The 16,583-nt window shown below is 43.7% G+C and overlaps 1 protein-coding gene across 2 annotated transcripts in view; it reads left to right on the top strand.

The window, feature by feature from the left end:
* Positions 1–7,347: 7,347 nt before the first annotated feature.
* The window catches only part of Ralgapa2 (Ral GTPase activating protein, alpha subunit 2 (catalytic)), a 248,630-nt gene continuing 239,394 nt past the window's right edge, over positions 7,348–16,583 (top strand). For both annotated transcript variants that reach the window (XM_013512249.1, XM_005380947.2), the window contains exons 1-3: positions 7,348–7,445; positions 11,015–11,125; positions 14,230–14,282. In XM_013512249.1, coding sequence (XP_013367703.1) covers positions 11,020–11,125; positions 14,230–14,282 — 159 coding nt within the window. In that variant the 5' untranslated portion in view covers positions 7,348–7,445; positions 11,015–11,019. The remainder of the gene's footprint in view (positions 7,446–11,014; positions 11,126–14,229; positions 14,283–16,583) is intronic.

Below are 16,583 nucleotides of genomic sequence, written 5' to 3'. Positions count from 1 at the left end.
GTTTAAAATGAAATAGAGTAGTGCTGGGCGTGGTGGCGCACGCCTGTAATCCCAGCACTTGGGAGGCTGAGGCAGGAGGATTGTTGTGAGTTCGAGACCAGCTTGGGCTACAAAGTGAGCTCAAGGCCAGCCTGAACTGCATAGTGAGACCCTGTCTCCAAAATGACAAAAAAAAATAAATAAATAAAAATAGAAAGAGAGTAGGCATTTGAAATATATCTTTATACAGACATATTTTTACACTCAGACTCTGTCAGTCCTGGACAACAAAATGTTATCATCTTTTTGATTTCTAGGGATTTTATTTCCTAATCTGGTTTACCTTACAGACACAAAGAAATGAAAGCGTCTGCCTTGGGAAATGAAGTGGGTGAATATAATTCCTGTGCCCTTTTCAGCTGGCACTAGAATTTGTTTCCTATTCCTGATGTCAAATTTTATTTGTCTGTCTATCTAAAGGGATGTTTTTAGTTGTCGATACTAGCAAGCTAAAACATAGACAAACGGTAAAGATTCTGTTTTTGTCCTATAAAAAGAAGTCCCAAAGCAGGCAGCCCCAGAGTTAGCACATTTAGCAGGTAAGGATGTTGACTGTCAGCTTCTTTCTGCCGCTCTAGTATGGCACGTTTGCCCTGAGGGTGACATAGTGCCCAGGGCCACCAAGAGACAATACTATCCAGAGGCAGGACAAAGGGAACACTTCTTGTGTCCCCTTGAGAGGCAGGAGGCTTTCCTTGGATATCTGCAGCAAACTTTCTCCTGCTGAGACTGACACAGGCTGGAGGCACGCTGATCACAGCAGGGGCTGTGTTACCACTGCCAGGGACTCAGCAGCATTGGTCTCTTTCCCTAGGCCTGCTAGAGGCGCTGGCTCTGGAGGAGGCTGCTTCCTGACAGCGGCTCTGTGAGCAAGAGCGAGGGTCAGTTCATGGGGCGGGGTGAGGTGTGGTAAAATATGTCTGTTTTAGGAAGGGATACTTAAAAATTTATGGTTGCATGTGTGTAAGACACAAAGCTATGGGTGAAGCTAAGAGATGAGTTTGCTTTATTTTCTGTAAATAGGACTATGGAGTTTGGGCCCCAGCATGCCTCTGCGAGTATTGTGCCAGGGTTCTGGCCCTTTTCCTGCTGATAGGCTGAGCCACTAGTGCTTGGGTGAGAGAGCACACAGGCGTCAGCCATTGGCCTTGGATAGGGCTGAAACTGGTCATGGGCTGAGCAGTGTGCAGCCCTTCAGGGCAGTGGCAGCGGAAGCCTGCTTGGACGGTGTGCTTATGCTGAGGAATGAATTTAAGCGTTTGTGTTACCACATATCGTAAGTCACATCTGTGCTAAGTGTATTCTTTCACATGCATTAAATATTTAATGCAAAAGTTAAAAGAAAAACTTTTGTATGTAGCACATGACCTGGCCTCAGGTAAATAGTTGAGTCAGGGTTTAGCCTGAGACTGGGCTTTTTTCTTTCCTTTTTGCAGTCCTAAGGATCCAACCCAGGGCTGTCTATCACTGAGCTGCTGCATCCCTAGCCCTTTTTTTTTTTTTAATTTTGAGACAGGTTCTCACCAAGTTACCCATCTGGTACTTAAACTTCTGATCCTCCTGTCTCTGCTTACCTCAGTGCTGAGGTTATAGGCGTGTGCTGCTGTGCCTGGCTGAGACTGGGGTATCATTAAGAATGAATATGGAGGCAGGAAAAGGTAAGAAGGCTGAAGGACAGTGAAGGGCTGATTAAACAGATGTGGAGAAGAAAGGAAGTGAGCAGTTGAGAAACATCCTGGTTAGATGCTGGGGTCTGTAGATATGAGGAACTGGTTGAGTTGGGGAGTTGCTAGGATTAGGGTTAGGAGGAGTGAGCAGGAAGGATGAGGGTGAATCATTTGCAGCTGAGACTTTGGCATTGTGGAGATTGTAAGTAATGATGGGTCCAGGATTGGCTGCGAACGTGGGTGGCAGAGTTGCGGTGCCAGACAGCCTCGTTAGAGATGAGGAAGTCAGGCGTCACCCATGTAAATGTTGAAATCACCACGGATGAAGAAAGCACTAGTGGTGGAAAGAAAGACAGTGAGCAGGCCCTGGAATCTCCAGAGAGTGTTCCAGGAGACTGTACCACCCAGGTTGCTGTAGACTGACCATGTGAGCACCAAAGGAGTGTTTCTGTGTTAGAGATTAAGGCCCAGAAGGGCTGGGGATTTAGCTCAGTGGCAAAGCGCCTGCCTCGCAAGCGCAAGGTCGTGAGTTCGGTTCCCGGTACCGGAGAAAAACCAAAACAAACAAACAAAAAAAATAGTTTTAGGGGCTGGGGATTTAGCTCAGTGGCAAAGCGCCTGCCCGGCAAGCGCAAGGTCATGAGTTCGGTTCCCGGTACCAGAGAAAAACCAAAAAAAAAAAAAAAAAAAGAGATTAAGGCCCAGGATAGTGTGGAAATTTTCAATGTGGAGTGGAGAGGCCACACACTTCATCTAGGCCAAGTGAGATGTGTGTGGGCAGAAGACAGAGCCTTCCTTGGCCGACTGTAAGGGAAGTGTTCTCAAGACCTCCAGGTTTCAGGCAGAACCAAAGGAAGGGGACAGTTAGACATGTGACAGAGGTGAGGAGATTCGTGAGCCTTGTTAAATACAGTGGGTGCAAGAGTTGGGTTAGGAAGCTGGGGTGATACTGGTGATAGGCAGAGAAGAGGGTCAGGTGGGAAGCCTGGGTTTCCTAGGAGATGGATAGAAATCTGAGTGCAAGCTTGGTGAGACACGCCCTGATGTTCCCAAAGAGTGGTCTGTGGGCACTTCTAATTACAGTCTCCTTGCCGAGTGGACTCTTAGGCAGTTTATGGTAGTCAGGCAAGCAGGAGGGAATGAGTATCTTCCCGGAGGATCGCTCATCATTCCTGTGGGGAGGGGTGGATGGGCCAAGGGAGAGGCTGAAATTATCTTGAGTATTTTAACTTCAGGATGAATTAGTTCCAGGTCAAATATGTCCAGTGACATTTATGCCCAAAAGTGGATGCACATTGAAAACATAGTGTTAATTTAGAGAATTGCTCTGAAATATGAAGTCTCATGGCATTAGAAAAGTATACTAGCAGAATGGGCTTTCATCTTCTGGTTCTCAAGCCTAACTTTTATTGATAACTGTAGAGTGTAAAAACATGTAGAGAGGTCTTGGGGAAAAAGAAACACTTCTCTATTGCTGGTGGGAGTGTAGACTGGTGAAACCACTGTGGAAATCAGAACGGAGATTACTTACAAAACTAGGATTAGAGGTCCCACTTAACCCAGCTATTCCCCTTCTCAGTATTTTTCCAGAAGAATTGAAAATATCATACCACAGTGATATATGTGCACCCATGTTTATAGCAGCACAATTTGTCATATCTAAACCTTGGAAATAACCCAAATGCCCATCAACTGAGGAATGGATAAAAAAAGATGTGGTATTTTTATACAATGGAGCATTACTCAGCTAGAAAAAAAGATAAACTCAAGGCTTTTATGGGTAAATGGATGCAACTAGAGACCATACTCATAAGTGAAATAAATTAGACCCATATGTGTAAATGTTGTATTGTCTCCCTAGTGTAAGAACCTGAAAGAGTAAATAAAACCCAAAAGGTACAATAGATATTGTGAAAGGGAAAGAAATTGATCAAAGGAAAGGAACAACTGGTATGAGGGAAAGGAGAAAAAGAAAAAAAGAAGGAAGGAAAAAATATGTATATAGAAGGATAGCTCGGATAATTGTACTGCTGATGTCTATTGGTTTATTGAAAGGAATAGTTAATGATTAAATTTTTTTGACCAATTTTGCATGTTTCTATCTGGTAATCTGAACAACTACTTTGAAGACAACAATATGCAATATAACAACCATTGGTGAATTCCTACTATCTTGTTTAGTGAAGCTCTGTATCACTTCTAATTTTTTTAAAAAATTATTTTTTATTCTCTTTAATGGTCTGATCAGTCTTGCATTCTTACATCTGGTAATCTGAGCAACTTTGTTGAAAATAACAATATGTGATATAACAACCATTGTTAGTTCCTATCATTTTATTTTGAAACTCTGTATCATTTCTTTAACCCTGCATCATTGTATCATTTTTATTGATTTTGTGTTGTTTTGTTTTTGTTTGTGTTGTTGTTATTTTGTTATTTTTTTATGCTCTTTAAAATAAAATAAAATTTAAAAACCAGAAAAAAAACCAACCATGTAGAGAAGTCTGTGGAGTGAAGGTTGAGACTGGGAATGGGTTTTTGTTCTAATCTGACTGTAAGGCATGAAACTCAGAAAGGAATTTGCTATTGGCATTTGTTTTGTGGGACAGCACTTGGCGTAGAGGCCAGAGACTGGGAGTCACATTTGAGAACCTCTGACTGGACTAGAGGATGAATCTGCAGGAGGGTGAGCTTCTTAACACTGTGTAATTTGTGCTGCTTTTTCTTCTTTCAATTTCTTGTAGTCATTGTAATCATTATCTCTTTGTGATTCCTACCAGTTTTTCTCATTTTAGTTGAGAGACAGAGAGAACTGTGGGCCTTCGAACATCACATATATACTTCAGGTCACAAATTTAATTCTTTCCATCATTCTGGTTGCAAACCAAATTAGATGAGAACCAAATCAAATTTCCCCATAAGGTCAACATTGAACCTAACCATTGAATTTGATAGAAGTTTTAGACTTGTAGTAGCATAGAAGTACATATTGTATGTAAATAAATATGGTAATTTATTGCTGTTTTGTAGACAATAACTTATTAAAAAGTAAAAGATAACAGAATTAACAATTCATTTAAAAAGTATTGACAAGTTTTTAAAGTTTTACTACTGAGTAGGACGTTTTTGATTTCAGATGCTTTCTAATGCAACATAGACTTATATAATAGGTGTTCCAGGGCCAAGGATATAGCTCAGTGGCATGGTACCTGCCTGGCAAGTGCAAGGTCCTGAGTTTGATTCCTGGTACCAAAAAAAGATGGTCTATAAATATTAGATAATTTAAGATGCCCATGGTCATGTAAGGGATGAGCATTAGTGCTGTTGTTTTGAAAAGATTCCTATTTTTAGGAACTAACAAGTGTAGAGTGGGTCATCACTACTAGTTATCCTGTCTTACTAATTTATCTTGTGTATAAGATAGTAGTCCTGGTCTCTTGATTTGGAGGACTCTTTTGGCCATTATTGTAAAAGTTTTCACCTCCAAAAAGAAAAACAGAAACAAAACTTATTGTTTTCTGTGACCTCCAGGAATTCTTTCTTCTCATTTATAGGAAAGGATAATAGTCAGTCCTCCACATATCAACATTCTGCTGATTGTTGAATTTATGCAATGTACATTTATTCAATGCCAGTGCCTTGGGTATGTGGAAACCCCACACACTTTGTCCACAGTGTGGAGGGAGAAACTGAAGCATGCATGCAGGAGGAATGCCTGAGGCTAGGTGCAGAGCCAGGCAAGGGGTCCTGACCTACCAGCTGATGCAGGATGTGAGGAATGAGCAGGGATCAGCTCAGGGGCCTGAAGGACTCTGTCTCCTTCAGGGCTTCTCTGCTCCCACGCTTCTCCCCTGGCACTGATCACTTCAATCCTTGACCAGCCCTCGCTCAGTTCCTCACGGCTCGGCTGCCTTCCATCTGACAGGCTTTCTGCTGTGAGTTAGGCTTTCTATCCACACAAAGGTTTTGTGTTTGCATACAGTAGAGGAGACATTTTAGAAGTGTTAGATGGAGGCATGTTTTAGATGTATGCTTCCCTTTCACAGTAATAATGCTGATAAAAGTGTTGATTGGCTATTGAAGCACAGACATCCCTTCGACATCTCCTGTCTTGTGATTCAACGGCGACCTACTGAGTCTGGCAGGGCTGCATTGTGTAGTTTGGCCTCCCCTCCTGGATAAGCTCTGGTGCTTATCCGGTGGGTTAGCACTTGACCACCCACACAGCCTGGTGGGCGTCGGCAGGAGTCCCTGTCCTCTGGCAGGCAGAGGTTGCTGTGGACAGGAAGTTTGTGTCAGTGGGAAGCCTCATTATTTAGGTCAGTTTTCCTGCTTTTCTTTCTTTAATGGAGGTGATGGTGTGTTACATCCCGGACACCTCTTCCTAGGCTTGCAGCCTTCCTGGCCGCTGAAGTCGTGTCTGGCAGAGTGTTTTCTTTAGCACCACATCAAACCGTCCCAGACCGCAGCAACTTGCAGGAGCCCTGGCAGCAAGGACCTGCTTCCCTCCTGGCCAGGGCAGCTCTGCTCCTAGCTGCAGGCGCCCGGACTGGCTCTTGACTCCTGGGTGGGGTCCAACTCTGCTCCTCATTTCCCTTGGGCCAGCAGCAGTGGGACTCTCCCAGCCACCACTGTGCCCTATTTCTAAGAACCTTTCAGCCAAAGCCTTTTAACTCAGTCCTGAGTCAGTGTGGGTGGGCATCGTTCAGAGGTGTGGTCAGAGGAAGGAATAATGCATGGCATTTTTACAAACCACCGCAAGACAGAGGGAGGGCAGGGGTCTAGGCAGTTGTTTGAACACAGTATCAAAATCATGCCACCCCCTAAGTAATGATGTACTGCTAATGATTTTCATTCTTGACAACACTTTTTGTCTCTTGTTGGGCTAGTTTATTACACTAGAATTTTCCTTTTTCTTGTTAAGGGTTTCTAAATTACTGTTTTATTAAGTTGTCACATCTGCCTTTAATTCTTCACTGATCCCTTTTCCTGTCACCAGCCTGTGATTTTGATCATCAGGGACTTTGTGATAGTAAGTGACACACACTTTGGCTGTAGGTGCTCAGGGCTGGGGTGGCTCTTAACTCCAGGGCAGGGTGGAGGGATAGGGTGCTGGGGACCACTCCCTCCCAGGTAGAGGGGAGCTGAACACAAGATCTTCCTCCTCTTGACAGCACCCCGGCCATGAGTGCAAGGGTGAGGAAGACTTTCCCATCTCCTGAGGGCTTCCCGAGGGCTACTGAAGCAGGCTTTTGTGAGGCTGTTTTAGGAGCTTTTTAACTAAAAAGCGGCAGAAGTGCTATTGAAAGGGATTATATGTGGAAGTAAATGAAGGGATAATCCCACTGGTTTCATGGGTATGTTTGTTGACAGTGTTTAGGGATGTGTTGGGATTAAGTGCAGTTTAATGCAGGTCAGTCTCATTAAGTATATGAATTTCTGAGTCATCAAATTTTTATAGCTTCATAGGTAGATGAGGCTGTTATCCCTACCTGGTGAGATAACCTTTGCTAAGTAATTACAGAAAACAACAACATTTACATGGTGTACACTTTGCATATGCTTATTTTATCATCCCAGCAGGCCTGTGATGGAGGAACCATTGTCTGCTCCGTTTTCCAGGTGAAATCAAGGACTAGAGCACTTCACAAGCTTGTCTGTGACCCTGTAGCTCCTGCACTTGGACCTAGTCAGTTTGTTCCAGAGGTTTTGCCCTCAGCCTTTGTTGCAGTTTTTCAGGTGGATGTTGAGAAATAATTTTCACTGAGAGGGTTAAGGGACAAAGGGGTGGGTGAGGGTAGTATTGTATTGTATTGTATTTTATTTTACTTCTGGTCTTCCTGAGACAGGGTCTCACTATGTAGTTCAGGCTGGTCTTGAACTCACTTTTGTAGCCCAGATTGGTCTTAAACTTACAGCAGTCCTCCTGCTTCAGCCTCGAATGCTGGGATTATAGCCATGCACAACCACGCCCGGCGAGAGGGTGGTTTTGATCATATACAGAGAACATTATATTTAGGTATAATGGGAAAATAATAAAAAGTTGACTGGCTGTTGGTGGTGAAAGAAAATGAATAATTGAGCATTTCTTTAAAAATTTGGGATTGAGCCTGGCATGGTGGTACATACCTATAATCCCAGTACTCAGAAGGCTGGACAGGCAGATTGTTGTGAGTTCGAGGCCAGCCTGGGCTACATAGTGAGTTCAACACTGGCCTGAACTACATAGCAAGACTCCATCTCAAAACAAACAAACAAACAAATAAACACAAAATAACAAAAAAAATGAGAATGAACCCAGGCATGGTGGCACTTGCCCATAGTACTACTACTCCGGAAGTTGAGGCAGGAGGATCATAAGTTTGAGCCCAGCCTGGGCATCTCAGTGCCTTAGTGAGACCCTGTCTCAAAATTCAAAACAAAAAGGGCTGGGGATGCAGCTCTGTGTGGAGGCTCTGGGTTCAGTTCTCAGCATGAATAAAAAAAAAAAAATGGAAATGACTCCTAGCACTACTAGGTATCAGCCACTTGCTTCCCTGTGGTTAAGGTGACATGTTTCTTTGAGTTTTGTGGTGGTACTAGGGCACCATGCTGATGTCCCCTCCAGATGCTGAGAACTTACAAACTGCCTGGACATGTCCCCCCCCAACCCTCCCCAGCCCTTGCTGGCCATCCAAGGCTGTGGGAATTCACCTACCTGCTACCTCCCTGCCCTTCTCTCCTCTGGCTTCTCCCTGCTGCTCCTTTTCCTCTGGCTGTCCTTCTCATCCCCAAAGGAATGATTCATTTAGCTTAAATTCCTGATCTGATCTCTGTAGTTGATTTGTTCCTATTTGCCTTGGTGTGGCTCTGGATTTAGCTCAGAAGCCCCAGCCAGGTGACTGTGCCCCTCAGACAGGTCCTGAGGCCCTGACCCTGGCGATTCTTTCTCTTGAGCATACCTGACCCATGTGAGATAAAGTGACCTAGATGTGTGCCCTTGTATTCCTGCCTCCTTGCGTGGCTGTCCTTTCCCTGCTTTGAGCCAGCATGGGCTTAGCCACGTGGCCTTAGCATTGTTGTCTGTTCCCTGGTGCACCCGTGATGCCCTCGAGTCTTCTTCACTTGGCGTTTCTTAGCACTTGGCACAGTGCTTGTTGGCAAGAAATGTTCAATGAATGGGCCAAGAGTCTCTGTGAAGAAAGTTTGTGGTTATAGTCCCCACCCCAGCAAAGCCTTCCATTCCATCTCTGTTTTTTGAAGTTAGCTTTGCTAAACATCAGACTTTTGATACCTTCTTGGGTTCCTTTTTGTAGGGTGCTAAATTCCATTGCCTGTGGTTGTCTTCCCCAAGACTTAATGCTTAACCTGTAAATATTCTTCTGGAGGTTTTAGAGAAACAGACAACCAAGAAGTGATTCTGGATTTTGAAGTACTGATATGAAACATTTCTTCTCTGTCTTTGTTTAACACATAAGTGTCCAGTGCTTTCTAGGTATTAGGCTCTGTTTTTGAGCCAGAGATGCTGGTGTGAATGAGCAGATGGGGCTGCTGCCCTCCTGCAGTTTATCCTTTGGTGGGGGTGCCAAACAGGAGGAAGGACATGAATAAGCAGGATGTTCCAGTCAGCTGAGTCCTGTGGGGTGCGAGGGCCCTGGAAGCACAGGGAGTCCTCAGACTTGTAGGTCAATGCTACCTGCTTCTGTGCTGCCCTGCTCCATGCTGTATGGGGTTGCCTTGAGTGCTGCTAAGGGGCTGGGGACCAGACGAAGGGCCTGCAGCATGCTGGAGCTACACCTGCAGCCAGTGAGTGCTTCCAGCTTCGCACCATCTGCGTACCACCCTTGGGAAGGTGTTAAGTGGTTGCGGGGAAGGTGACTGTCACCAGGACCTTGGCTGTTCAAGAGTACCTCATTCTGCAGGGTAGCTTCTTGGTGTTCTCCATGTATAGTTGTTTAGTGCCTGGATTTTGAGTGTCTTGGGGGCACTGAGAGCAGTTATTTAGGAGTTGGCTAGACTTCGTGTGTTTCAGACAGAGATAACAGTTAGCAGTGGATAAAATAGCCATTGGCACTAGAGTTAAATATACAAAACCCTTGCAACTAGCAGAGTCTGCGTAAAGGACCCAAGGAGTCCTTGGCAGGATTCAGGTGTAGGGTGTGAGAATTATGATATTCTGCTGTTGCTGATGCTAGATTTATTGTTACCTACTTTTACACAGGCAGATTTGTTGGTCATCAGGAATTTCTACTGCTCTGTGCTCAGTTTTACTTTGGTGCAGTGAAAACAATGTGAAATTGGTGGCTCATATGACTTTATAAATAACTTCTGTGCATTATTTCACAGAGCTAGACAGATTTTTGCATGAAAGGCCCCCTGTGGTAACCAAAGGAAAACAGTGCTTTTGATCCATCTGTATTATAGACCTTGAACATAGGAATGGGTATGCTCACATGTATTCACTGTTTTAGAACTACAAAAGCAGTTATTATCATTTTGTTATAGATTGAAGAACAACACAGTTTTTGAGTTACTCTTTTAGAATTTTAAGGAGGATATTTTAAATTTTCCTCCCATAACTAGTATATTCTTCCAAAGCATTGATTCTTCATCAGAACCCTGTAAATGGCACAGCCAACCATGTTAACAGAGAAAATGGACAAGTGTACATTGACAATGGAAGCTACTCTGACCCCTGGAGTTGTGAGGTTTGCCGAGCTGACCAGGGCCTGGGAAGAAGTAGCTGTGTTGCTGCTCACTCAGTGGCATTGGTGCTGGCCTATGTCCCCTACAGTCTTGTTCTCAGCACACCTGTCTGGTGTGACAGAGACAACTCTCGGAACCTGTGCCAGGCCCCCCAGGTCTGAGCAGGAGCAGGGACAGGTCATCTAAAGCTGGAGGGAAGGAGCTACATGGGCCCAGGTGGACATGGCTAGGTAGAGGTGGTAGGAACACGTGTGGTCACTGAGCTGCGGTCCCTTTTCGTACCCAGGGAGTTTTGTTGGTGGGAAGGAGGGAGAGATTGGTTCACAGGGGACCTCTGCAGGCCAGCTACTTTCCAGGGTTACAGACTCTTTGCACTGCAAGGCCTGTGTCAGAATTGCCTCCTTCTCGAGCCCTGGCACCCAGTCCCCTCAAGAAGCAGCCTCATCCTCAGCTTCCTGGCCGGCCTGTGGGTGAGGTGCTCCGGGTATAGTTCAGAACTCCTACTGAGGGCAGCAAGTGGAAATGTGGTTTGCTTCTGTCTTATCAAAGGGATATTATCTCTTTTCTGAAAAGGTTGCTTCTGAATTCTGATAACTGTGTAAACAGAAACTTCTTTTTTTCAGATAATATGGATGCAAGTGATCTTAAGCCATTTTTTGAGACCCACTATTCTCAGATATATTTCATCTTCTATGAAAATTTTATAACACTGGAAAATAGTTTAAAATTAAAAGGTAAGTACTTTTACAATTTTTAAATAACATTTGAGTCATTCTAGAAGTTATATGCATCACAAATCGCAAATTCTGCATTGTTCAGTTTGCTTTCTCACAGGCCTTTAGCAAAGCTGAGGTCACAGCGGACTGCTTGGCTTATTTCCCTTGAGCTTTCACTTGTTAACTGAATAACAAATGGCTAGCGGGAAAATAGGAGATTGCAGAAGGCATAAGTTCTAGAGGAACAATTCACTTAGAACAAGAAAAGCAATCAGTGCAACTATTAGAAAGTTCAGGTTCCATTAACACCTTCACGATGGAGATAATTCAGGTCTCACTGCCAGGCAGCTCTGGACCACTGGTGGTACCTGGATGGCTGTCCCACCGGTAGTTCAAGCACGCTGTACCATGTTAAAGGAGTAGAAAACTGAAATATTGCTCTTCCCAGACCTCTAGTCCTGCTTTGCTGAGGCAGCCACTCTGAAAGAGCTCCTTAATTTTCCTCCCCTATGTAATATTAATGTACTCTGCTTACGTATGTTCACGCTTGTGCCCATATATAAAATACTCTTTGAGAAGCAAACTGACCATGTCACAGTGCAGATGCTGCTGGGTATTTGGGTGGCAGCACAGTACAGCCCATGCAGCCCCATCAATTACACTGTTGCCCTGTGGCGGGTTACTTTACCTCTCACTGGGCTGGCTTCTTCCCCTCAGCAGTGAACAGCTTAACAGGAAACCTAGGAGTTCAAGACAGTAAGTGCTAGCTGCTAGTACCATATTCATCTTTTGTTTTCATGTAATCTGTTTGGGAAATTATTTTAGTTAGGAAAAATAAACTCAAATGTTATCCTCCTTCCTCATGCTACTCAGCTCACATTCTGACAGCAAATTCTCCAGTGGACACTAGCTGGGTGCCCACTAATTCAGTTTAGTTCTGACACAGATACCTGGGGGTAGTGTCAGATCCTGTAGGGTTATTGCCACAAGATTGCCCTCACTTCAGATGCCCCCCACAAGCTCTGGGTTGTCAGATGTGCCTGTGACAAAATGAGGGGTTATAATGAGGTGTTCTCTTGACTCCACCCTTGGTTTGATTAATTTGCTGGAGCAGGTTGCTTATTTGCATTTTGAAATAAATGTTTACCTAGGTATTACAATGGATATTTAAGGGGTACAAAGGAACAGCCAGGTAAAGAGATGGTAGGAGAGATCTGGAAAGGTCCAGAGCACAGTGTTTCCTTCCACTGGAGCTGGGGTGTGTCACCTCCAGGCACATGATGTATTTCTAGTCACAGTCCTGGAAGCCCTCAGCCCCGTCCTTTTGGGGTTTTATGGAGGCTTCATTACACAGGCATGACTGACCACGTCATTGATCAACCTTCAGCCCTACTTTTCTTCCAGTAGGTGGGACAGGTGGAAGAGAAATGCACATTTGCTGATGTTACGGAGGCCAGCAAGTCACATGGCATCCCAGATTCAAGTGATAGGGAGGAGGAAGATAATGAGGATACAATTAAGACAGGGTGCAGTTTTTGAAGTTTCTTGTCTTTAATATAATCTTTGTTCATTTGAAATACATGGAAGAAAGTATACCCCTAAAAAGAATAAGATGTGTGCTGGGAGTAATGACATCACTTTGTGTTAACTCTAACTGTTCAGTCAGTCAGGCCCATACTGTGGAGTATTGGCCCTTTGCACCCAGAGCCATTGGCTCCTCTCACTGTCTACACTGACCACACTGAGGCGAACTGGATTCTCCCCTGCAATGCCTCAGTAGCCACAGGGAGAGCCTACCCTCTCTTCTATACCTGCACCCTCCCCTGTCCCAAGTCTCTTCAAAAGAGTAACTGGAGCCATGCTTTAAAAATTTTAGTCAAATTGCTACTCCTCAGCTCTAAATTCTAAGTAATGTCACATTCTCAAAGTCCTTAGAAGGACTCTTCTTCTACCCCACCTCTGTCCTACTCTTCTGCTGCAGTCTAGCCCTTCACTCAAGCTGCAAGGACTTCTGCCCATTTCCTGGTCCTGGCAAGCGTGCTGAGCCACTAGGACTTGGTACCTCCAGTCTGCCTGGAGCTCGCCTCCCTCAGGTGACCATATAGCTGCTTCCTGACCCCCCAGTTTCTATATGGTTTGCCTCCTCACTTCTTAGGCCTTTGCTTAGTTGCTCCCTTGCCAAGGCATCCCTGACTTCCCTAGTCAGAATTGCACACCAACTACTTTTGGCTTTCTCATCTGCTTTTGTCCTTGGTTTTGCTTTCTTATTAATTTATGCAATACCTTGTTTGCCGCAGTGGAATCTTCCTCAGGGCAGGGATTTTTGTCTCTTGTTCATTCCTATATGCTCAGGACTTAGAAGACTTGCTGAAATATAGATATTTTTCAGCGTTTTCTCAGTGAATGAATGAAACCTACTTTGTAGTGCTGTGGGGATTCAGTTAGATCAGGGGCCTGGAGCTTATAGCTTGCTGCCTGTTTTTATAAAGAAAGTTTCATTGGATATAGCCATTCACCTTTATATTGCCTGTAGCTGCTTCTGTACTGTAATGACATAGTTGAGTGATTCTAAGAGAGGCCTGCATGCCTAAAATATTTACTACCTTCCCCTGTACAGGAAAGGTTTGTTGAGTCCAAAATTAGATGATGTAAGTCATATATGTAGCAGAATGCCTAGTAGAATAGACAATAAATGATAACTGCTGCTGGAGGTGTTATAGTTGGTGATGATGATGATGATGGTATGCAATTGGCGAAAGATTGCTTTTTGTAGGAGCTACTTGCTCTGTGCCTGTTTGTATTACCAAGATAGAACTCTTGTCTGTTTTGCCAGGCGTCCTGCCGTAGTTTGAGAAGGTAAGTAACTAGTGAAGAATTGAGATTGCCTGCAAAGGGCTGGCCAGGAGTTGGGAAGATGGAAGCTGTTTTTGCACAGCTCTGCTGCGTGTACCCGCAGCTGGCCAGGCCCAGTTGTCTGTACTCTTCGCTGTGCCCCACGCTGCCTTTAGGTGTTTGGAGAAAACAGATGTACATATAAGGATTAAATGTTATAAGATGCCTTTTCACATAATTTGCAATAACCTAATGTTTAAATGTTACAATTCATTTTTTTAATATTCCAGGGAATAATAAATCACAAAGGGAGGAGCTGGACTCTATTCTCTTTCTTTTTGAAGTAAGTTTTGGTTAATTCTTTTAACTTTCATAATTCTTGTGCAAAATAAAGTATTTTAGGTGTTTAAATTTCACTTAAAGACAAATAAACATGGCTGAAATTAACATGTTCTTTCTCTTTCTCTCCCCGTTTTTGCCCTTCCCTACCTTCTTTCCTCTTTTATAAATTCTTCCTGTGTGGGTATCTTGCTGCGAGGTTCCTTCCATAAAGTGATGTAAACTTGCAAAGTCTTCCATAAAATTTCTGTACCCTAACACTGCAGATGATTTGTCTTTTTCATATAGATAGACCTCCTGACATGAAAAAACTCGTTTTTAAGATATCTTTGTGGTTTTTCCACTGCTGGTAAGGGTATGATCTTTGTAAGTATATGTGTGTATCTGTGTGTTGACCACATATTCCCCTTAAAGCAGTGGCTGTTGATTTATTACATTTAAACCTATTACATTTAAGGTCTATTTTTGCCCAAATGTATTAGACAGGTGCCAGGTTACGGATACCTGGAGAGTTACATTCAGAACTCAGTTACAAATTCTGGAAGTTAATCTTTGGTTGTCAAGAAAGTATTTGTGGTTCATAGTTCGTATGTGCCCAGGTTGGCGAGGGGGATAGACTGCTGTGGCTGCAGGATGAGCAGAGCATGCACTTGGTGCAGAGCTGGTGGTGGTGGTGGGGGAGGCATGCAGGAAGGGGAGCTGTCCAGAGCAGTCGTGAGGGGCTCTCCAGCTCATGGAGGAGAGGAAGCCATGGGAACTCCCGCACAGGACTTGGCTCAAGGCTGGCACCCACTGACCCTGTCTTCCCACCTCTCCTCCGAGGCTGTACTCCTTCCCCAGGGTGACTGCCACTAGTTCATGACCTGTTTTGTGGTGGCTATTGTGTTTCCTGTGGTTTCTCTTCCATGAATGAAACTTGGGCAAAAGAATTGTTTTAAAGACAGAAGCTTTAATGAAGTCTCATTTAGATATCAATCTCCTAACCATCACGTGTTTGAACTATTTCGTGTACTTTAATTATTGCACTTCTGTGGTGGGGGATGGATTTACTAGAGTCTGTAACATGTACTTGTGTCTTAGAGCATGGGGGAAGCCTGTGCTCCTGACACCCCTCCCCATTTTGAGGACTGGAAGTTGCATAGGTCTCCCCTACCTCCTTCCTCACCTCTAGGCAGGTGCTCCCTGGTGGTTCACCATCCTCTTTTAAAACAGAGCATTCTTATGTGTATTTGTATCCCTGAATAATTCATTGTGTGGTTTTGTTGGGTTTTGAATGTCGTAGAAATGCTTTTATATAGTACCTAATCAGCTGTGACTTGTGTTTTACCCTCAGCGTTACTTCTAATAGTTATCCACAGTTTTTGAATAGAGTTCTAGTGCATTCATTCCCACTGCTGGATTAAATGAATGTATGTGACTCCTTTAATTCCTACATTTTGTTCATAGGTGTTTTTGGTTTTCTTAGCAGATATATTGGTATATTGGTTGTGAGTGGTGAGTGGACAAGCTTGCCAGTTCTTCTGTTTTCTTTGTGTTCTGTAGTGGCTTGGCCCCCTGTTTCATCAGTAAATAGAGCTGATGAAGGTGGTCTTCATGTTTCTTTTCTGATAAGAGATTTTATTCATGTATCACTGTGAAGAATAGCATTTTCTGCAAATTTCTAGCTACTCTATCATATTTAAGAAGTTTGTATTTCTACTTTGCTAAGATTTATAAAACTACTATAGATGGGTTTCGATCTTTTCACATGTTTTAATCCATGCTCAGCAGGGCAATCTAATGATTCTTCTTGAGTACTGAGGTGCTGCATTGCAGTTCTAGATTTTTGGGCAGGCTGATATTCTGATGCAAGTTCTGATCTATGTCCACACTTGAGGTTGGCCTAAGTTTTCTTTCCTCATATTGTTTTTGATGGTCCTGCTGGAAAGGTTGTAAGACCTGCTATCAAGTATTTCTTCTTTTTCTTTTATAGAGATCTCTTGGTATTTGTTGGGGGTTGGTTCCTGACCTCCATGCAGATACCAAAATCTATGGGTGCTCAAGTCTCCCTTCTATGAAATGACATATATTTGCAGATGACCTGCACATGTTCTCTGTGGTACTGGTGATCTACTTTAGATTACTTATAATACCTACTGCAGCGTCAGTGCTGTGTAATAGTTGATATACTGTGTTGTTAGAGGAATAGTGACAAGGAAAAAAAGTCTGTACAATTCTTGGCCATTGTCTTCTCAAATATTGGCACTTTTTTACTCTTTCTGGCCATATTTTCTAGGATTCTTCTCTGTCTTCCCTGTCTTTATAT

This window comes from Chinchilla lanigera, unplaced genomic scaffold (assembly GCF_000276665.1).
Source record: "Chinchilla lanigera isolate Chin_1 unplaced genomic scaffold, ChiLan1.0 scaffold00014, whole genome shotgun sequence".
In the NCBI taxonomy this organism is placed as follows: domain Eukaryota; kingdom Metazoa; phylum Chordata; class Mammalia; order Rodentia; family Chinchillidae; genus Chinchilla; species Chinchilla lanigera.
This window is presented reverse-complemented; position numbering and strand designations above follow the sequence as displayed.